Source organism: Zeugodacus cucurbitae, chromosome 4, assembly GCF_028554725.1.
Source record: "Zeugodacus cucurbitae isolate PBARC_wt_2022May chromosome 4, idZeuCucr1.2, whole genome shotgun sequence".
Taxonomy (NCBI): domain Eukaryota; kingdom Metazoa; phylum Arthropoda; class Insecta; order Diptera; family Tephritidae; genus Zeugodacus; species Zeugodacus cucurbitae.
In genome coordinates, this window is record NC_071669.1 from 57,267,724 (window position 1) to 57,289,363 (window position 21,640).

General features: G+C 33.0%; 3 protein-coding genes across 4 annotated transcripts; 1 reads left to right on the forward strand and 2 right to left on the reverse strand.

Moving 5' to 3' along the window:
• Positions 1 to 44: 44 nt before the first annotated feature.
• LOC105220877 (putative glycerol kinase 5) lies at positions 45 to 3,257 on the reverse strand. The gene is made up of 8 exons (XM_011197422.3): positions 3,007 to 3,257; positions 2,799 to 2,892; positions 1,766 to 2,025; positions 1,471 to 1,583; positions 1,277 to 1,403; positions 671 to 1,123; positions 442 to 605; positions 45 to 354 (listed from the first exon to the last, which is right to left on the reverse strand). The coding sequence occupies exons 1-8, from the start codon at positions 3,100 to 3,102 to the stop codon at positions 78 to 80; spliced, it is 1,584 nt and encodes a 527-aa protein (XP_011195724.2). The 5' UTR covers positions 3,103 to 3,257; the 3' UTR covers positions 45 to 77.
• Positions 3,258 to 6,362: 3,105 nt separating this feature from the next.
• On the reverse strand, positions 6,363 to 16,757 carry LOC105220875 (transportin-1). 2 transcript variants are annotated; one of them, XR_008471028.1, is made up of 11 exons: positions 16,554 to 16,757; positions 16,070 to 16,205; positions 15,293 to 15,964; positions 14,087 to 15,178; positions 13,859 to 14,029; positions 13,603 to 13,774; positions 13,432 to 13,527; positions 12,123 to 12,198; positions 11,497 to 11,671; positions 11,005 to 11,425; positions 6,363 to 7,370 (listed from the first exon to the last, which is right to left on the reverse strand). XR_008471028.1 is itself a non-coding variant. In XM_011197420.3 (10 exons), the coding sequence occupies exons 2-10, from the start codon at positions 16,166 to 16,168 to the stop codon at positions 11,318 to 11,320; spliced, it is 2,661 nt and encodes an 886-aa protein (XP_011195722.1). In that variant the 5' UTR covers positions 16,169 to 16,205; positions 16,554 to 16,757; the 3' UTR covers positions 8,564 to 11,317. The 2 variants fall into 2 exon arrangements, 1 of the variants encoding a protein (XP_011195722.1); XM_011197420.3 differs by lacking the exon at positions 6,363 to 7,370 and having other exon boundaries at positions 8,564 to 11,425.
• A 386-nt stretch (positions 16,758 to 17,143) lies between these two features.
• LOC105220874 (U4/U6 small nuclear ribonucleoprotein Prp4) lies at positions 17,144 to 19,063 on the forward strand. The gene is made up of 2 exons (XM_011197419.3): positions 17,144 to 18,502; positions 18,566 to 19,063. The coding sequence occupies exons 1-2, from the start codon at positions 17,260 to 17,262 to the stop codon at positions 18,946 to 18,948; spliced, it is 1,626 nt and encodes a 541-aa protein (XP_011195721.2). The 5' UTR covers positions 17,144 to 17,259; the 3' UTR covers positions 18,949 to 19,063.
• Positions 19,064 to 21,640: the final 2,577 nt, after the last annotated feature.

A 21,640-nucleotide genomic window follows, 5' to 3' on the forward strand; every position in this document is an offset into this window, starting at 1 on the left:
CACTTTTTTAGTTTATTGTAACTACGTGGAAATTAAAAATACCATTTCTCTTAACTTCTACATTTTATTTCTATTTCTCAATACCAATTTTCAAATCTTTTTACTGCTTTCATCCAATCTGCCATACGTTCTCTAATTGGCAAATAGTTTTGCGCGCGTGGTTCAAAAGTACGTTCGATTTGACGGAATTTGTGCAGATTTCGAAAACTATTCCAAAGACCCATATTGTAGCCTACCATATAGATTGCGCCCAATATACTGGATTCAATTGAGGTGGCGCGTTCAACGCGTATCCCTGTAGCATCTGCTAAATGTTGACAAACAAAGTCATTACGTGATACACCGCCATCGACTCTGTAGTGGCAAACGATACCCATAAAAGAGAAGGAAAAACAATTTTAAAAGAGCTGATAATTAAAACTTAGCGTCGCATATGTTTACCTCAGCAGTTTCAAAGTGTATTTGCTTTCCGTTTCCACAGTTTCACATAATTGAACAATTCGGAATACAATACTCTCCAATATGGCGCGCACCAAATGTGCACGCGTCGTGGACAGTGTAATGCCAATAAAACCTGTCGCCGCCCTTGGATTGTTAATAGGAGGCTGTATCAAAGTATCAATTATTCATAAATAACAACAAAACAAACTCTACTCCAATATATACTAACGCCCAAACCGCTGAAAGCGGGTATAAAATAAACACCATTCGTGTCGGGAACTGTTTGCGCCATAGCTGAGGTTTCCATTGGATCGTTAAAGAAGCCGCATTGTCTTGCCCATTCTATCACGGTGCCGATGTCGTGTGATGCGCCTTCAACACAGTAAACAGTGCGTGCTTGTGCTTTCGCGTTTCTGAATTGCCAAGCGACCAACGGATACATGCCCATAATCGAGGCATGACAAGTACTTCCCGTGATTAGATTGAGAAAAGCGCCCGTGCCCAATGTTATCTTTACATCGCCGCGTTCAAAACATTGTGAGCCCCACATGGCGGCCGTTTGATCACTGATGGAGGCCCTGATAGCTACGCAAGAGTTATGCCACTCCGGTCCCAAAGCATTCGGATGTATGTGTCCAAAATCTGTGTAACCATTGTCCACAACTTTAGGTAGTAAGCCAGACTAAAAGAATTATATTATATAGTATAACAGAGTTAGTCGAAAATCTATATTAACCATATTAGTTCTATAAGTTTCATTTTTTATAAAAAAAATTGACTTTCTTCTGCTTTGAAAAGCATTGAGAGCATTGATATATATCATATAATAACTCACCTCAATTCCGGAGAGTAATTTCCCAAGTGGCGACCAGCAAAGCGTAAACGGATCATATAGGCCCGTGGCTGTTGCTGAAGTTATATCGGTGATATGGTCGATATTTGTTTGCAGTCCGTTTCCCGATCTGTTTAAAAACAAAAAAAGAATTGAAATACTTCATCTATTAAGTGAATTTAACAAGTTTCTCTAACCGCAATTTATAGAGTATCCAGGAATCCAATAGTTCGACGCGTGCTTCATTTCGCTTCAATGCCTGCTGTAGGCGTGTGTTGGTCTGTACCTCATGCAGCAGTCGTGTTGAGACCTAAACGGGGTGTAAAAGATATATAGAAATATTGAGTCTATATCAATCTGTAGTCAAGACATTTGAGGTTAATGTTAATATGTGGGCTTGACCTATGTACGTAAAAAAACGCGTATGCCAGTAGAGAATCTTATTTTTTTAGAACCCTATATAGTTTTAGTCTATTACTAGCTGTGAATTACCTGTGAATTCATCATTTTCAAAACACTCGCTGCCAAAAATCGATTGCTTCGCGTAACTAGATAGAGTGCATAGGAAACTGAATTTAATGTCTTAATCACAAGTCCATTATTCCATTGGGCGACCAAAGCATTTGCGCGTAAATCCTTCCATGTAATGAAGTTATGATAGTATTCCTGAGTTTCATGATTCCAAGTAAGGAATGTGCAGCGTTGTGTCGATAAGCCAAAAGAATTAATGTCGCAGGGCCTCAAATGGGCTTCTATAAGGTTCAAATTTAATTAAAAAAATAAAATAAAAAAATTTCATAAATTAGTAGTCTTTAATTGAAAAGAAGAGACGAAGACCAAAACCCTCTTTAAAAAAATTTTATTGACCGGATTTGAATTTGGGTCGCATCGAGTTGATCAAACCGCTTAAAGTAGCATAATGAAATTGAGAGTTTGAAAATCATAAGGATTCTCTGGCTATTGGCCGATAGATCGATGTGATGGGATTATTAATGTTAAGGAAGACATAAATCCCGATTCAGATGATAACTAGGACCATTAGGTAGGGACCATTTCCGTATAGGCACTCAGATAGTACATTTTATTAAAGTTCCAACGCTAACTTTCAAATCCTTAAGAACGCTTTAACTTTAAAAGTTTTTCGTTGCGCATCAAAGTGTTTCTCTGATATGATTTCTCAGATAATTTTATAATATTCTATATTTAAACTTTGATAATATTTATTTTTTCGGAAGGAATAGTGAGTGGGTTTGATCGACCTTTCTCCACCTTCTTAAGAATGTAAGAATGAAGAATGTAGTATGAAAAGCCCAAAAGATAATTAAATAAATATTTACATTCAAAAATTACCAGTCTCCGCTTGAACCTAACTAACTGTTATTTTGCTGCTAATATTAATTTGTTATTGATAATGTATATATATAATATGGAAATACTTCCATTTGCATTTTCGCTATATGAACACATACATATATTTATTCGATATTTATTAGTCATTAAATAATAATTGAAAAGCTACACTTACGTCTCACTGCCTTATTAATTACTGCGACGATCTTTGCCCATAACGACTCTGGCTCGATTTCAAAGTGGCCCGGTTGAGGGTTCAGCAAATCAACCTGCGCAAACAAGCAAACGTAGTTACATGTGTATTCTACATACATATATAGCAAATTCAAGTATTTGCTGTCTTAAAATCAGTACAAAGCCGAAAGTGTGACTTATTTACATACCCTTTCAGTTGCGGAACCGAGAACCTCACATTTATCATTTGTAATAAAACAACGCACTGTTGTAGTGCCAACATCCAACGTAGCTATATACACCATTTTGAGCGATTAAAAGCTATTGTAGCCGTATAATGCATTTACACCTATAATTTTTTGGAAATTCCAAATTATTTTCACTTGCAAGTAGCAGTTTATCGCAGCGCTATCAAAATACTGGAGCTTAATCAAAACAATATCGCCTACACCGGCTCATACAGCAGTGGATTGTTGTGAGGCTTGTTTGATAGTATACATACATACGTATTTAATTGATTGCATTTATAAAACACATACATATAAATATGTATGTGTACAGTTATTGCTACGTTGTATGTTTTGTTGCTGTATCACTTATCTTCTTTGTTGCTTATCAGGTTTGGTTCAAGTCAGCCAAGTTGATAGGCGCGCAAGTATGTTTCAATAAAATGACACATTTCTTTATAATATGCATATTATACAAGCATATACAAATATGTAGGTGTACGTTTGTTGCATATTTATATTGTATTTAATAACAAAAACAATTTTATATTCATGAGCTTAACAATATTTCTACGGATTGCATTTCACATTTAATTTGTACACATTGAATAAATAGAATGCAAATTGTAGCTCCAGTGAGTAAACAATGCCACGCGCTGATGTATCGGCTATTACTGACATAGAAAAAAACGCCAATGAGACTTCACCCCTATGGAGTTTTTGTGAATGGGTGGGCTGGCTGGCTTTGTGCTTTGTTGTTGCGCTGAGAGCGCGTTGTGAGAGTGGACAAACACTTATTTACATATGTATGTATATGCTTGGTTTTTGCTTTTTATAAATACATGTGTGTCTATATAAATATATTTAGATTCCCGCCAAACAATTTACGGTATAAAGTTACCTTGGAAACTCAATTATGATGTTAGCATACATATGTACTATATATTACAACGTGTCCATTTACACACTCTAGTGCCTTAGTAGTCTCGCGGTGAAATTCGGACATGGCCACTTTAATATGTTATCGAAAATTGGATTAATGGCGGTGCGAGAATCATATAGCCAGTTATCATGTAAACAAAGGTTATTATTACCGTAATAAACGTATACGAACTAATTTCTTTATCTAAAGCGTTCAAAGATTATTTAAAATAAAGCACGAAAAATTTCTGCCGCTTGGTGGTCTTTCTTTTTCGAACGCCATGGAAAGAAAATAATTTTCCAAGCAAAGAAATGAAAATTCATAAAAATATAAATTTTTTAAAATTTTTCCTAAAGATAAATGCATCTCACGATTCGTCAACTCTTTAAAAATAAAATAATAATAATAATACCTTAATATTCGATGAAGTGGAAGCAACTGTCCTAAAAATTTTGTCAACTGAGGAAACAAAGAAACATTTTTGAAGTTTTGATCCAAAACACAGGTTCTGTTGTAAATTAATTTTGTTGTTGTACGAATACATGAAAATAGTGCCATCCGCAGGGTGAGTCCATTCCTGTTGCATTGGTTCGACTGGTCCCGCGAAGTGACTTCAGTTTTTTGCCGATTTATTTGTTCGTGGGAGCCATGTAAAATGTTACTTAGAATTCTGAAATTGTTGTTAAATGTAATCGATTTCAAATATTACACAGTTGAACTTCCCTAACTCGAATGAGATACGGAAATTAGTTTGCATGAAATTTTGACTTCTATTGCCAATTAAAGACTTCGAGTTATGGTAGTTTAACTTTATATAGGAGACAAGTGCAAACTTACTCTTTTTTGGACCCATTTTAAGGGGTTAGCGGTAGTCAAAATTTTCAAAAAATCAATTTTTATTTTACATTTTCGTTGAGTGTAACATCTTAATTATTATTCTCTGAAAATTTGAAGTTAATCCGGTAATTCATTTTCAAGTTATTCAACAAATAACAGAGAGCGCTCTGGCACTCCAAAACGCTCGGGTGAAACTTTACTTCTATAACTTTTTTTGAACTGATGACAATTGTAATTCGAAAACCGCTCAGACTATTTAATGAAGCTTTTAGAATACATAATAATCCTGGGCTTGATCGAAGCTTTTATTTTTTTCAAAAATTTCGATTTTTTCTTTCAATGATTTGTTCCCGAAAATCTAGAAAAAATTTTCATTTTGTTAATTTTTGAAAAAGCAAAAAAGTTTCAATCCGGTCCAGGATTATCTATTTATAAAACTAATACGATTGATTTTGGTTGAATCTCCAGGTACTTATAATTGTCAACGCAATGATCTTTTTTTTTGGAACTGGATCAATACAAACAGCTATAACCTTGGAAATTATAATTTTTTTTTTCATACGAAACCTTCGTTTTTAGTGACTAAATGAAACGCCTTTTACTTTTATGGTTTTAAGGATTTATATTTTACTTTACTTTAGAGCATACACATACATATACAACTATATCTAATATATATCTATATATATATATATTTAGTGTTATATTTATAATTTTGTGTTTTCTAAACATACATATGTATGCATTCATATTTATTGTATTTTTAAGTAGTCGTGTATGATTAAGTGTTGTATTGAAGTTTAGTTGCATGCTACAAAATTAAACCGAAATTAGAAGCTCAGATATATTGACGGAAAATAAAGATTGGTCATTTTAAAACAAAAAAAAAAACAAAAAAAAAATTGAAAATTTATAGGAAAAATATTTCAATAATATTATTTGTTTGATTCTGTGGTAAAAAATAAATATTTATAAAGAAAATGTTTGTAAAATCAAAATTCGAAAATTGTTTTTTATTATATATATTTTTTTTTAATAAAATAACTAATAAAGCTTTTAGTTATTACAAAAAAAAAAATGTTTGAAATTAATTATTTTAATAAATCCCAGCTGCATTAAAAACAATTTAAAAACGTTTGGTATTATTTAATTTCACATACATGTATGTATATAAGGGTATGTTTTTTGGGCCATATATATATGTAGCTAGAGTATGCATATATTTATACAATATAATTATATTTCAAATATGTATGTTTAATGTTTTTACTTTAAATTCGAATAGTCGTAAATATATGTATGTATGTAACTAAGTATGTGTGTGTGTATTTGTAGCATTGCATGTATATAAAAGTAAACAATTAGGAACAATTACAATCAATTACAATCATATTGTTGTGAGGACGTGAAAATATCGCTATAATCTTAGTCACTTAATTTGCCAGTAAATGTTCCGAAAAGTTCATACTTTTATGCATACTACATGTATGTATGTAAGTTAAATATTTCATTTACGATACTCAAATTGTTAGAATATTTAAATATACATATTAAATATGAATATTTGTTGATTGTTCAATTTGTTTTTGTTTCATTTTTTTTTTTCTTTTTTGTTTTTGTTTCAATAACTTCAAATAAGTGTTTTGATACACTATGTAAGTTATTGATGTATGTATGTATTTATAGGCTGTGTTGCGTCGTGCTCAGCCTTGTTGTGTGTTTTTACTTGCATATTTTTATTAAATTGTATACAACTTAGTAGCAATTAAATAAAAAAAAACTTATTTCTTTTACATGTCTAATGAGTGGCTACAAACATATACATATATTTCTCATATACACCAAGATTTTCATTCAGTTTTTTTTTATTATTCATTAGTAATCATACATAAAATAAATACCTTTAATATAAGAGTATGTACTTAAAATTGAATATTTCCCTATACGCTTGAATTTGTTTTTAATAAGATTTTGTTTCACTTTGCTTGCTTGCTTGCTTTGCGCTTTTTCACTTAGAATTCATACATTTACTTTTATAGTGTTTGTCTTCAAATAATCCTATCATTTGAATTATAATTAATTGTTTTGCTTTTATTTTTTTTTATTTATTTTACTTATCCGTTAAGTTAAAATCACCCGAGATATATACGCGAACGCGACCAAATTCCGCGATGAATTTGGCTTAGGTACATACGAAATCACGATTTATTTGCGTTTTATTTTTTATTATATTAATTTTTTTGTTTAAGTTAAGTGTTTAGTAGTTGTTTGTTGTTGTTGTTTTTTTTGCTTTTTGGTACATTTAATTTTTAATACTTTGTTTTTGTAGTAGATGTTTTTGCCATCATCATCATCAGCATCATTAGCGCTATTTTATTTGATTTGAGACAACCCTGTTTAGCAGTGTAATTATGTGCAGGTTTATGCCAGATTTGTATTTTCGTATTTTTTGTTTCCTTACCGTAAAATTCGAAACTGTTTGTAGTCTGTTTGTTTTGCTTGTATTGTGGTGCTTGTATTATGCACAAACTATTGTCATTAAAATTAAATGCCCAAAAATCTCGTTTTGTATGGTAAAGTACGTGCTCTGTCAAAGGAGGTAAGAGAGAGAGAGAGAGAGAGAGAGAGAGTGGGTGTAATGGAATTAATAACTTTTAAACGCAGAGAGCATAAGAGAGGTTTGTAATTTGTGTTAACATTAAGCAAAGTGTTGGGCTGGAACAAAACATACAAAAAAAAAAACAAAAATAGTAGTCACATTGAAAACGACAGTCATAAATGTAAGCTTGTCTTGGTTTTGAAACTAAGCTTTACAAACATACCTATACATAAAGAAAATTTGGCACTCATACATTTCAATTTGTGACATGCTACAATAAAAACAATATAAATCATTTTTTAATTCATTAATTACTTATTTTGGAACAACAATGGTGCAAATAATTACAAAATTCCTCCTCTAACAAAGTACGACTGTGCTTTTGTTTTTGTTTTTTATTTTTTTGATTTTTGAAATATTTTTATTATTATATTTATATTATTATTAGTAGCATTTATCTTATATTGGGATCCGGGGGCGGAGATCCTTAAATATCAGTGTAGCAGTTATTCACGCGACGACGAACGAAATATTATACCGACCGATTGTTTGTTTTTTACCGCACGACAAACACGAGTATTACGCGACTTATTTTATGAGACCTACTATTTCTATTCCCCCCCATTCAAACGTTACTATTTATTAGTTATTTTAATACCACATATTCAGTTTAATGTTTTTTGTTCTGTTTTGTTTTTTTTTTTTCAACACTATTTTACAATTAAGTTTATACTCATAAAAAAATAAATATATATATATGTTTAAGAGTGTTTGCAGTGCTCCATTTGCATTTAAGTTTTCAGTTAATATCTTCTCAAAAAAAAAAAATTCTAATTACTAAAAGTCTTCAAAGTATGCATTACAATTTTTAGATAGGCTAGTTGGGTTAAAATTTTAGAATTACATTCATTATGTTAAAAAAAAAATAATTAAATGAAAAAAAAATTTAAAAAAAGTGAAAATGAAAAAAAAAATATTGCGTATAAAACATAGTAAACTAACTGCAGTTTAGCGTTAAATTTTTTAAGTTATTACTTATAATAATTGCATATATGTATAATAAATAAAAAAATAATAAAAAAATTGTATTACTGGCTTCAATTGCATTTTTCAATATTCATAAATTCACTAAATAAACTAAAATATTTTTATAATAATACTATTGCCTTCATAAAATTAAGTTTTGTTTTGTGTTTTTTTTTTTTGTTTAAGTTATACATTTCTATTGTTTACATAAGTATATTTTATTTGAATGCGCACCGTTAGTTAAGTCTTATAGAACCGATTTTTTTGTTATTCATTTTATTTACCGCTAAAACCGATATACGACCGTATCAACGACGAGTTGGGCATATGCACGTGCATACACCATGGACGAAGTATTAATAACCGAGCGAACTATATATTATATAACGAACGAACGACGATTAAAACGCGAAACGCGAAACCGATAAAACCCGAAACGCGCGCGACTAATATGCTAATACGAATGAAAGAGTGTGAAAGGCATGTGTGAAAAATGTGCTAGGAGGCAAGAAATAAATTCATATACATATTTAAGCATAAATAAAGTTTTTTTAAATCAAAGAAATGAATTTTTTTAAATAAATATGTTAAAAACAAATAAACTTAACTTGCTTTAAGCTACATTAGTATTCAACTCAAATTCAGTAAATGTAATTTCTTATTTTATATAAACTCAAAAACATAAGAAATATAATATTAGCGCTTATATGGCGGACGACATCACTAAAATTTTTTAAAAATAAATTTCAAAATGATATCATTTATGTAAGAACAGCCTCCCGCAATCTGGAAAATACATTTTCGAAACACTCATTCAATTTACCCATGAATAGAAACTGCTTCAAAAAACTTATGTTATTTAAAACCAATTCTGAGTACAAGTAACCTAAAACCTCACAAAACGCAACTACCTTTGGCGCATAATACTTCTTATGTTGTTAAGTTTAATAGTTAAAAAAAAAAATATTAGGTCTACAACTTTGCTTCCGCCGTTTTAAATAAAAGATGTCCCTAGGGTCAAGCACTGGTCGATTAAATCGATTTTTTTTATATCGATCTTGGACATTTGTGTCAACATTAACCCAACAAAATGTTTGTAGAGATCTGTTTGCATTACAAAGTTATTCTCAAGTGAAACTGTCACTTTTTGAGCCGAATTCTCGACATTTGCGGGAATGTCCCTAGGGTCAAGCACTGGTCGATTAAATCGATTAAATTGTTTTATATCGATCTTGGACATTTGTGTCAACATTAACCCAACAAAATATTTGTAGAGATCTGTTTGCTTCCCAAACTTATTCTCAACTGAAAATGACACCTTTTGAGTCGAATTCTCGACATTTGCGGGAAATTTAAAAATTAAAAAAATTAAAAAAAAAGCTTTACAAAAAAACGGCGGAAGCAAAGTTGTAGACCTCATATATAAAAAAAAACATAAATGCATTAAACAATGTCTTTAGTGTGAATATATGTTAATTTTCAGTCTTCTGTTATGGTCAATAATAAAAAAAATTTAATCTAAACTTTTCTGCGCTATTTCAACACAATGTATGTATGTAATGTATATTTCGCTTGCAATTTTCACAAATGACTTTACTCTTTCATTCAGCACGTTATTTAGTAATTATATAATAATTAAGTATATCACGACAGTGTTTTGTATACGCGACGCGACGCGACGACACGATGACCCGAACAAACAACGAACGGATGTTGTTTTTGTTTTATTATTATTATTTTATATACGTATTTTTCAAGTCGATCAAATAATAGACCGAAATATCAATAAATAAATTATTTTCCCTACAATTTTCAAAGATTTTAAGCTACGAAAATCCTACTACTTGGTGAAATAAAAAAAAAATTAAAAAAAAAATACAAAATAATAATATTAATAATTAATATGGTTTAGTAAATTTTAGCGCGTATTACTAAATAGTTTGTGCCTATTGTTAAGTTTCATAGAATAATAATCAAGTACATACGTTAAAAAATAAAAAAAAAAATAAAATTAAATTAATTTCCACACAACTTTTAACATTGAATTCCATTTTGTTTTTATGACAATTTAGTGCTTTTAAGCACGTTTCAATGTTTGCGTTGGATGCAAAGGTTTTAGTAAGGACGTACTTAATTTTTTTTTGTTTTATGTATTTAATATATGTATGTAAGTATGTATATATTTATATACGAGTTATATTTTATGCTTATGTTAATAAATTTTAGTTATTTATGCTCACAAATATATAATTATATATGTTTATGTTATTAGCTGTGATTAGTTTGAATGTATGAGATTTGTGTTGAAAGTTGAGGGAGAAAAGTTTTGATTGCAACATTTTTGCCTATTAATGTTTTTTAGCTTTTCTTCAAGCTTAAACCTCTCACACTTGCTGCTTCGCTTCATTTTACGATCTCAAACGAACGTATTTATTGTTGAAATATTTGTTATTATTATATGTTTTTTTTTTGCGTAATGTTTGTTAGCAACATATAGTTATAATAAAAGGATTTGTGTACTCTTAAAATAGTACCTCAATATCGCAACTTCCACATATATGTACATATATATATATATAAGAGAAAGAGGACTTACGACTGACAAAAATTTTATAGATCTATATTGTTGCTGCATAACAAGCAAACGCTGCTTTTGTAAATTATCCTTTTTCCTTACTGTTTGCCCGGCGATACAGTAGGCAATGCTGTTTTGTAACCAGTAAGCCGTTTCCGTTTCCATTTCGATTGTAGTTTTTTTTCACCCATTTTCATCTTTACTGACTTTGTCCCCAGTTTCCGATTAATTGTTTGGCTACCCTTTTGTTTTTGTACCATTTCGGTAGCTTTTATGTTTTCTACCCCTGCTTCATTTTCAAGCTGATTCCCCCAATGTACGGTATACATTCGCTTTAAATGTTGTACATAGCGCCGAGACGCTCCGATAGATTTGGTGGGAATTGATCGACGAAACGACGCCAATTTTCTTCACCCACCTGGGTTTTGAAGCCATGTAAGATCTAATTGAAAATGAAATATGAAGTATTATTATTTTTTGTTGTTGTTTTTGTAAAGCAACAATTGTGTATACCTTCTGTATCATTTGATGCAAGTCCTGTGGCGGATTCACCCATGAAGCCACTGCATCGCAGAAGAATATAAAATCTGGCACAACGCCACCAGGATTTACGGTAATCATGTGACACATTCCACGAAAGGCCGAGTCCTTCTCATCGTTATCTCTTATATGACGCAGAGATGTACACCTGTGTGTGATTAGATAATATTGTATATATGCAATTATGGTTTTTACACGTGTAAATATGTCGTTATCAAATCAACCGAATTAGTTTAATTTAACTACCAGCAGTACAGCCATAATTAAAAATTTCTTTCTTTTTTTAAATACAAACGTAAAACGAAAAAAACACTTACGCTTTTCTTTTTTGGCAAATCATAATTAGTACAAAAATGTTAATATTTTATATATTACATGAAAAATTATACATATGTAAATGCAAGGTGTGGATTATTTTGCTTAATTTCTTGTTAAAAAACAAAAACAAAGCAATTGGATTTTAAATTTTATGTGGGGAATAGAATAGGAAGAGAGTTCATGTAATTGTTTTGGGGCGTTTGATTTGATTTGATTGATTTGGGTCGGTTTAATTTTAAATCGTATCAACATATAGAAATCATATATAAAGTGTTACACACCACTGTCGTACAAATTCTGGCAAATAAGGAGCCACTTCAACTGGGCACACATAACCTAGACGACCGATTGTTATTGCTAAAAAACAGAAAAAACAGAAATAAATGAAAATCATAAATTATATTACATATGCGTTTAACAATTATACAAATAAGTTACATAAATCTTGTTTTTTTTTTTGTTTTTTTGTTTTTTGTTTTGTTTTAAATCAATATTAATACAGGTGTTAATTAAATTTGTGAATATAAACTATATATGCTATTCAACTGAAACCATCAATTCTTAATGTATGCAAATGTAACGATGTAATGCAATGACTGCTAAGTTACACACAAGTATATATGTATGGGTATGTTTGTATGTATATACACATTGCTGAAGAGAATTGCATTTTACATGTATATCATGTAAGACAAATGATGAACTTAATAATAAACGAAATTACATCATGTGACAAACGACACTTTAGATAATTGATAGTGCAATCGATACAGTTACATACAGTTTGGTAAACAATTCGTTTCAACGAAATAAGTTAAATAAAGCTAAACACTTGAATGCTATGTTCGCCAGTGTAAATATGACTTGGTTGAGAGCTATTGAACTGAAATGCAGTGTAAAATTTCTTTCTAATGAAGTGTTTTGATTGTTTAATATATATGCAAATTCCTGAATGGAAAGCAGTAGTAATGACTGGTGTCTTACTCCCGGTGAGAGACTCCCAGTGCAAGTGGTTCTACGTAATTGGAACGGAGCCGGATTTTAATGCGGCCAAGGACTGCCAAATCAGCATATTTTAGGGAATATTTTATGCCGCTACAAAAACAACAAAAAATGACCTCTTTAAACTATAAGAATATATATTATTATGGCGTACTTTTAAAACTGGTATCGCAAAGGTCCAAAACTGGTATAAGTGTGGCTTTTTTAGCCTACCAGAGTAAACTTACCTAACCTAAAATATATATTGTTGCTTTTGTAAGCAAAAAAATTATCAGTGGTAAATTATGACTATAATTTTATTAGACTCAGCATATCTGTCCTACGATTATTTAAAAAACATTGAATGTATTTCAGTCTCCAGATTTGTTCAACACTAGCGAAATTAAAAGGTGCAACTGTTGCCCAAAACATGTGTTAAAAGCGCCGTACTTTTATGTATTAAAAATGCATATACGAACATGGAACAACCATGCACTCACGTATGATATTAGAGCAGATAGTTACAGTTGAATTGAGGCGTATGTATAAGATAAAAATGCGACCAACAATAATATAAATTAAAAATTTTCGCACTTCACAATTACATACCTGTATTTTCCAGTAGCGTTTTTGGTGTATTTGGTCTATTTATAATCACGAACAGTTCGTTGAGTACGAGATGTATGTACTGTCGAGTTTCTTCACCTGGAATTCAATTTAAATGCAGTTATATAAACGCGTTAATACAAAAAAAAAGCTGCTGAGTAGTTTAGCACAAACCTAGTTTCATGCAGATTTCACCAATTGCCCAGGTGGCATTATTACATACAGAAATGTAATCAGGATTTAGATTTTGACCCAAAATCGGAAAGAATTCCGACATGAATGGATGCACATGCTGAAAACAGGCTTTAGTTAAGTCGCCCAACAAAGCAAACGATGATTGTCGCACCTGCAAAAGTGAAATGAAAACAACGCATAAATACATATAAACACTTGTCAGCAAATATAGCGGAAAATTGTTTGCGAAACTTACCTCTGGCAGCACATCTTGCATACATTGATAGAGTAACTGCATTATATTGCTTTTGACGACTAAGGATTCAATGTGACCATCCAAACCCTCAGCCAGTCCGGACAGCAAATCTAATGCAACAATCATGCGCTCCTTATCTGGATGCTCGAAACCAGGATTTGTCTTGCAAGCCTATAAGATATAAATATAATTACAATCTCTCAGACAACATTTTTTTCTCAAATTTACCATATCCTGATTCAGTGTTTGTTCTATCAAAGATATGCAGCGTTGGTAAACTGGATCGCAATAAGGTAAGAAACCGGATTGTAATGCGGTTGCGATACTCGACAAACACTCCAATAGCGGAAATAGATCCTTATCATCATCCTTGAGCAGGTTCCACTTCTCTATTAATGGTGGCATTAAAATGTCAATGTATTGCGGTTTATTCAGATGATGGCCCACAGAGTCGGCTAGCGTGCCAACTGCATCGTAGAGAATAAGCAAGTTTTTATGTTGATATTTCGAAAAGGCGAACACCAGCGTTTTCAATATATACTCTAAATATGGCACCAATTCAGTGCAGGCCTCCTCTTCAAGTGTGGCGAATGCTGAGCAGGCTGCCTCTTGTACACGCTTATTGGAATCTAATATACGCTTAAGCAATTCCTCCATTAAGGGTTTCAAATATTGATCATGTGGCTGATTTACAACCCAATTAGCATAGCGTGATAATGTCCAACAAGTGATGGAACGAACTAGCGCTTTTTTATCTGACAAACAACTGATCAAGTAGGGTATCAGTTCGGGCAGATGCGGTATCATGCCTTGCATGCAACCTTCGGCAATTGCACCCAATGCCAAAACACCACTCTCCTTGATAACCCATTCCTGATGGAATAATGTATCCTTGAGGATAGGCAAAACAATGGGTAGACATTCTTCGCGGAAGACATTTGCTAGTACGTCCAGTGCGGCTGCACTACATTTGCGTAAATTCCATTCAGAGAGGGAACTGTCGTCATCTAGCACATCGTCTTCATCATCATCATCAACACCCACTTCGCCAGATTTGATTGTATGTGTACGAGATTTGTGGAATCTCGGGCGTATGTCTTCTTCACGATCCGGCACCATATCATCCTCTTCAACATTTCCTTTTAAGAGTATGATATCGATTTCGGAATAACGCATTCCGCGTACTAACACCGGTGCCAATTGTCCCAAATATGGCGCCAAAACTTCCTTGCAAATATTCTGTTCAGCAAGTGATAACCAGAATTCCGAAGCTTCTAGAGCGACACCTTCATCTGGGTCTTGAGTACGTATTAACATATACTGAAAGTATAAGATTTAAATTAATATTAATTTTTTTTTAATTTTTCACATAACTGTTATTTTCAAAAACATAAACTTTATAAAAAAATGTATTAAATCATTTAAATTACTCACCTCAATAATTTGTGGCATATGCGGCAACAAACGATCCATGCGCACTTCCAACAACATAACCAAGCCATGGCATACATTCTTTCTTACCTCGTGATCCTCATCAGAAGATAGATTGAATAAACTTTCAATGAACGTGTCTATGTGTAGCATCAAAGCTTGTGATCGATTTACAATAAATTGATTTATACAAGCTATGGCATGTGAACGTATCTTTGGGCTATTGTGACTGAAATATTGCAGGAATTTCGGTATCATAACGTTTAATGGTCGATTGAGTGCTGCGGAATCAAGTATTTCGGCGGAGTCTTCGCATATTTTCTGTAACGCACTGAAAGCTCCTTCACATACATTGTAATCTTGCGAGTCCAGCATGTCGCATAAGGAGGGTAGTAATTGTGGCCAATTTTGCAGACCGCCATTGCTGGCGATTGTCGTTATTAATATACCAACAGTAGCACGTATTAGCGGCGAGGGATCGCCAATAGCTTGTAAACATTCATGCTTAATATATTCGACAATTTCAGGCTGTAAGTTATTTCCATGCATTCGTATATTATTTTTCAAAATTAGACCGCTTAAGGAGCGTGTTGGCTCCTCTTCGGTTTTAAGTTTAGTCAGTACATAAATAAGATAATTGTTGAAATCGGGATACTGATTTAATTCCTCCAGTTTCTGTGAATTAAAAGGTCAAATATAAAATGTAATTAATACAGTAAACATACATATAAAAATTTCTCTTCACAAATAAATATTCGAATAAAATGCTTTATAACTTACCAGTTGGACGGCCATTTGAGTGGCTGTGTCCGGAGACTGAGACTGCTTAAGGATTGTAATTATTTGCTGTAAACCTTCTGCTTGCGGTTCCCACGTCATCTTGTCTGGTTTTATTTTCTTGTAAGGGGTGAAATACCTGTATGAATTAAAATTTAGAAATAGATATAAAATTAAAGGTTCACTAAAGGGTGCGAGCTGGTGTCATGCGCGTATCGGGAAGGGCAGACACGGGTGCGACCACTTTGCAGACGATACATTCCTATTTTATATTTTATATATGTACATATATATTCTTTGCAAAAATTTTACAAAATGTAGCAATAATTTGCTACCAGTGCGAATTATATCGATCACTAATAAAACGGAATGGTGAAAAGCCCGCTTGGCATTCGAGAAATCATTCACCGTTTTTTAACAGATTTTCGCACGCTATTTTGCGTCTGGAAAAGTCGGTATTTTATTTTAGCGAATATATGGAACCTACCTCTGATAAACGCACTAAAAATAGATTACACTTATTTGTCTTTAATTTGGCGACTTTTCAAACTGAAAAATACTATTTTTTCCGCAATTAAAATATTCTTTCACTAACTTTTCTCTTTTTTCCTTCTTGTCTAGTATAATTTTTTCAGGGAACAAAAAAAAACTTAAAATGAAGTTTCAACTTTCATGACCTGAGTCGCGATCTCTTTCTAGCCTTTCATAGATGACAGGTGTGCGAACGGGTCAGCGAGAGGTTGCGCGAATTTATAAGGGATGCCAACTCAATATAGAGATACCCGTTAACATTACTGCCAACACAAACTCGCATCAATAAGAAATGCAAATAAACTAACTTTAAAAGGTTATTATAAATGTATTTTATAAGCTACCCTGTTGTAAAGTCAACATATATAAACAAATGAAATATTAAAAAAACGTATTTAATGCAATCATTGGTTTTCAAAAACATGTGGTAAAGATTTTATATTTCGATTCGTCAACCGTTTGCAAATAAAACGGACTATCGATTTGATGTGATTGTTGTGATATATCGATAACAGCGATAATTTACTAGCAATGCTGGTTGAAACGCCGGCAAGTCAATGAAATTGGTGGTTTTGTGTATTTTCTGATTTTTGTTCAATTTCGGTAAAAATTAAGTTTAAAACGTTTTATTCTTTTATATTATTTCCTAATTAAAAAGTAATATGTCCGATGATGAGGACATTCAGTATGTTAAAAGACAACGCACACTGCACTATGGTTCTCTGGAAGAGGCCGAGAGAAAGCGCCAGACTGCTGCTGTTGCTGGGGCTACCTCCACCGTAACTGCATCCACTTCAAGTGCTGCTGCTACGGTTACCAACCAACTTGAAGACATTGAGTCTGACGAAGATTATGAGGAGGTAAAAAAACCAACTGCGCCTTCGTTACCGCCAACTTCTGGTGCACTGGCTAATAAGATCGACGATGATTACTTCGATTTGGAAACAGAAGTAGCGAAGGACAAAGAAGCGTTGCTCAAAGAATTTGAACGTAAAAAACGTGCACGTCAAATAAACGTTTCCACTGATGACGCGGAAATAAAAGCTAACTTGCGACAACTAAATGAGCCAATATGCTACTTTGGGGAGGGTCCAGCAGAAAGACGGCGACGTTTAAAAGAGTTATTAGCTAGTTTAGGCGAGAATGCGATTAAACAGAAGCAAACTGAAGAGGAAGAGCGTAAACAACTGCAGAAAGAACAAGAAACAACTTGGTATCACGAAGGACCGGAGGCATTGCGAGTGGCGCGAATTTGGATTGCAGACTACTCACTGCCAAGAGCTAAAACACGTTTAGAACATGCGCGCTCGCTATTGGATGTACCAAGCGCAACACGTGCTGGCCAATTGGTAGAGCTACAAAAGCGTTTACATGCCTTGGCACCGCACTGCAGTCAAGTGGGCGACACACGTCCAGTAAGTGGTGTAGCGTTTAGCGAAGACTCTAAATTGATAATGACATCGTCATGGTCTGGATTGTGTAAGGTGTGGACAGTAACAGACTGTAAGCTGCTATTGACACTGCGCGGTCATGCCAGCTATGTTGGTGGTGTAGCATTTCGACCAGGCGTGACGCAAGATGATAATAATGTTGTAGCAATGGCTTCAGGTGGTCATGATGGGGCGGTCAAATTGTGGGGCTTTAATTCGGAAGAATCACTAGCGGATATAACAGGACATATGCCACATAGAGTTTCTAAGTTAGGGTTTCATCCATCCGGTCGATTCTTGGCAACAGCTTGTTACGACTCCTCCTGGCGCCTTTGGGACTTGGAACAAAAAACTGAAGTTTTACATCAAGAAGGCCATGCCAAAGCAGTACACAGCCTTAGTTTTCAAATAGATGGCAGTGTCATCGTAACAGGTGGTCTAGACGCATTTGGACGCGTTTGGGATCTTAGAACTGGTTAGTTTATTGTATTTTTCTTGAAAATTTTGATAAAATAATTTATTTATATTTTTTATGCAGGTCGTTGCGTAATGTTTCTTGAAGGCCATCTTGGTTCCATATTCGGTGTGGATTTCTCGCCAAATGGTTTTCATATTGCCACTGGCTCTCAGGATAATACCTGTAAAATTTGGGACTTACGTCGACGTCAGTCAGTTTATACGATTCCCGCACATACCAACCTAATATCAGATGTTAAATACCAGCGAGATGGTGGCAGTTTTCTGGTAACGTCCTCCTATGATTGCACCACGAAAATTTGGTCAAATAAAACATGGCAGCCATTAAAAACATTATTGGGACATGATGGCAAAATAATGGCTGTCGACATCTCACCGGATTCGCAACATATAGTAACAGCGTCTTTCGATCGTACCTTCAAATTGTGGGCTTCGGAGAGCTGATGCTAATAGCAACTGTTCTTTCACTGCCTTATGTCTTATGATTTCGATCATTATTTAAGATAAATAATTACAAAAAAGTTACATTTTTAATTTTCGTACTGTTGAATATAATAATGTTAACACTGTTAGATTACGCCATTTTTTGTTAGCGCTTGCAATGCGTGTGGCAAGCATATTTCGTATAACTTTCGTTTCGATGACAATAGACCCATAACATTTTATCGAAGACTGTTGAATTATTTGAAAAACTGTATGTGTATTGAAAACGTAAAATCTTTAGTTGAAGAAAGATAAAATAACTGTACGTTAACAAAACATTTCAAAACACGTATTTTGATGAAAATGAAAAAAATGTATGTAATTAATTAGAAAATAAAACTGATTTGTTATGCATTTAAATAAAAAAAAGGTTTTTGTGTTTCTTCATCCTTCTGAATGTAACAGCCTAAGCGCCAGTGAAAGCGTTGAAAAGGTTTTCCTCTGATTAAGGGGTTAGGGGTGGTCAGGATTTAAAAAAAATATTTTTTTTTCCATCCGAAGCTCTTCTTTTTTCCAAAATTTCAATTTTTTAAGACCAATTAACTGATTTTTTCGATCTTCGGGCTTCGATTAGGCCCAGGATTATCTATTTATAAAACAAATTTTTCTTATCCGATTGATTTTAGATGAATCTCCAAGGACTTATGATTGTCACCGCAAGGACATTTTTTTTGGAACTGGATGTTGTTGTTGTTGTAACGGTTACCCAAGCCTGCCTGAACCGACAAGCCTAGACTAATTGTAATCGAAGTCATCTAACGGGAGGCCCAGGAAACGAGCTGTTTCGATATGGTCGGACCAAAATGAAAGGAGTATTAGATGAGTAGGGTTTAGGGAACATGCAAAAAGGTGTTTAGTGCTATGCGGGGACTCTTTGCCTGTAGGACATATGTTGAGTATGTCAGGATCTAGTCTGGATAAGTAGGAGTGTAGTCTGCTATAGTATCCAGAACGAAGTTGCGCAAGGGTCACTCTAGGTTCGCGAGCCAACTCTGTGTCTGCGATAGGAGGTGTTATTTCACCAAGTATAACATTCACGGCGAGGGAGTCGATGAAGGTGTTAATGGCTACTCTGTGAATGACGTTCAGAGCTTGGATATACAATTGAACTTCCATAACTCGAACTGCTCTAACTCGAAGTTCTCCATAATTCGAACTATTGAAGTGGCAATAGAAGTAAAAATTCATACAAATTACCTTCTGTAACTCGGAAGTCTCTCTAACTCGAAGTTTGTTTGCGGATTATGGTGATTCAAGTTAGAGAAGTAGTTTGTCGCATCTGAAGTCCTTTCGTATAGTCGTGTAGGTCGTCGACGTATTTCAGGAAGGTACTCTTGATGGTTCTGGGAGGCGGGTCGGCTTCCAGTAGGAGTACAGGGGTTATTGACTGTCGAAATTTTAATGCCATCGACTGAAATTTTCAGGTCTAGTCTGTACTCCTTTGTCCAATTCGTGAATAGGGTCGCTGTGGATTAGTGTTAGGCTCCTAGCAGCGAAGAAGTGAGAAAGGTCGAGGAGGTAGATAGGTTTACTTTCGAACAACAAGTCATCGATTTCATTGCCCGACGGCAATATCGTACAATCATCGGCGTAAGAGGTAACTGAGACTCCTTCTGTTGGTTGAGGTAATTGCGAAATGTAGAAATGAAATAGTAAGGTGGTTAGGATACCACCCTGGGGTACTTGTTTAATTCTTCTTTGGAACTGGATCAACACAAACAGCTAAAACTTTGGAAGTTATACATTTTTTTTCAAATTTTCGTGACTTCAAGTCAAAATATTGTGTATTAATGCCATATTATTACTTTGGTAAAATAACATAATTAATAGCAAAAAAAAAAAAATACGGAAAATTCTATTTTTTTTTCGTGTCTCTTCGCTCATTTGCTACATAGTATAAACTCTCACGCAATTTAATTAATTTTTTTTTATTTATTTTTATTTTTTATTTATTTTATTTTCAACTTACATTTAAAATTATGTGTATATGGTATATATGTATGTGTATATGTATATTAAATTGTAACTAAAATTTAACTACCACAGATAGGTTGCATTACATTAAAATTCTATACATTTAATATTACTAGAAATTAATAACGTATGAAATAAAATGTAGTGTAGGTATGTAGGAGTAGTTCTATGCTTGCTTTGTGTTATGTAAATAATATAATAGTTGCTACCATATAAAAGTGCATAATTGTATGCACTGCCACGACTAATACAGCAGTCTGCAGTCGGATTATAATATATATGTATGTAGTACAATAAAGTAATATGCACAAATCTATGTATGTATGTATGTGTGTTTAAGAAATTTAATTTTGAGTTTTTTTTTTTAATTTTTGTTTTTGGAAATTTAAATTCATTGTAAACGATGTTTATATATACATACATACATACACTTGTACATATTAATATTATTCTGTAATTCTGTATGCCACTTAATTTGTTTACTGCAAATATCAACTACAAATTAATTAAATATTTATACACTTGGATATATATATATATATATATATACATGCATATGTGTGTCTGTGTACTTTGCTGCAATTTTTTTGAGTTGCAAATTTATTTTATTTTATTTTTTATATTTTATATTTTATATTTTATATTTTATATTTTATATTTTATATTTTATATTTTATAT

Excerpts from the sequence above, each read along its gene's own strand:
- LOC105220877 (XM_011197422.3), bottom strand. The coding sequence starts at position 3,102 with ATGGTGTATATAGCTACGTTGGATGTTGGCACTACAACAGTGCGTTGT. Across the intron at positions 606-670 it reads CCGCTTTCAGCGGTTTGGGC|CCTCCTATTAACAATCCAAG; the intron begins GTTAGTATATAT and ends ACTTTGATACAG. Across the intron at positions 355-441 it reads TACACTTTGAAACTGCTGAG|AGTCGATGGCGGTGTATCAC; the intron begins GTAAACATATGC and ends TTGCCACTACAG.
- LOC105220875 (XM_011197420.3), bottom strand. The coding sequence starts at position 16,168 with ATGACGTGGGAACCGCAAGCAGAAGGTTTACAGCAAATAATTACAATC. Across the intron at positions 15,179-15,292 it reads ATATGCCACAAATTATTGAG|TATATGTTAATACGTACTCA; the intron begins GTGAGTAATTTA and ends TTATACTTTCAG. Across the intron at positions 14,030-14,086 it reads AAACACTGAATCAGGATATG|GCTTGCAAGACAAATCCTGG; the intron begins GTAAATTTGAGA and ends TATATCTTATAG.
- LOC105220874 (XM_011197419.3), top strand. The coding sequence starts at position 17,260 with ATGTCCGATGATGAGGACATTCAGTATGTTAAAAGACAACGCACACTG. Across the intron at positions 18,503-18,565 it reads CGTTTGGGATCTTAGAACTG|GTCGTTGCGTAATGTTTCTT; the intron begins GTTAGTTTATTG and ends TTTTTTATGCAG.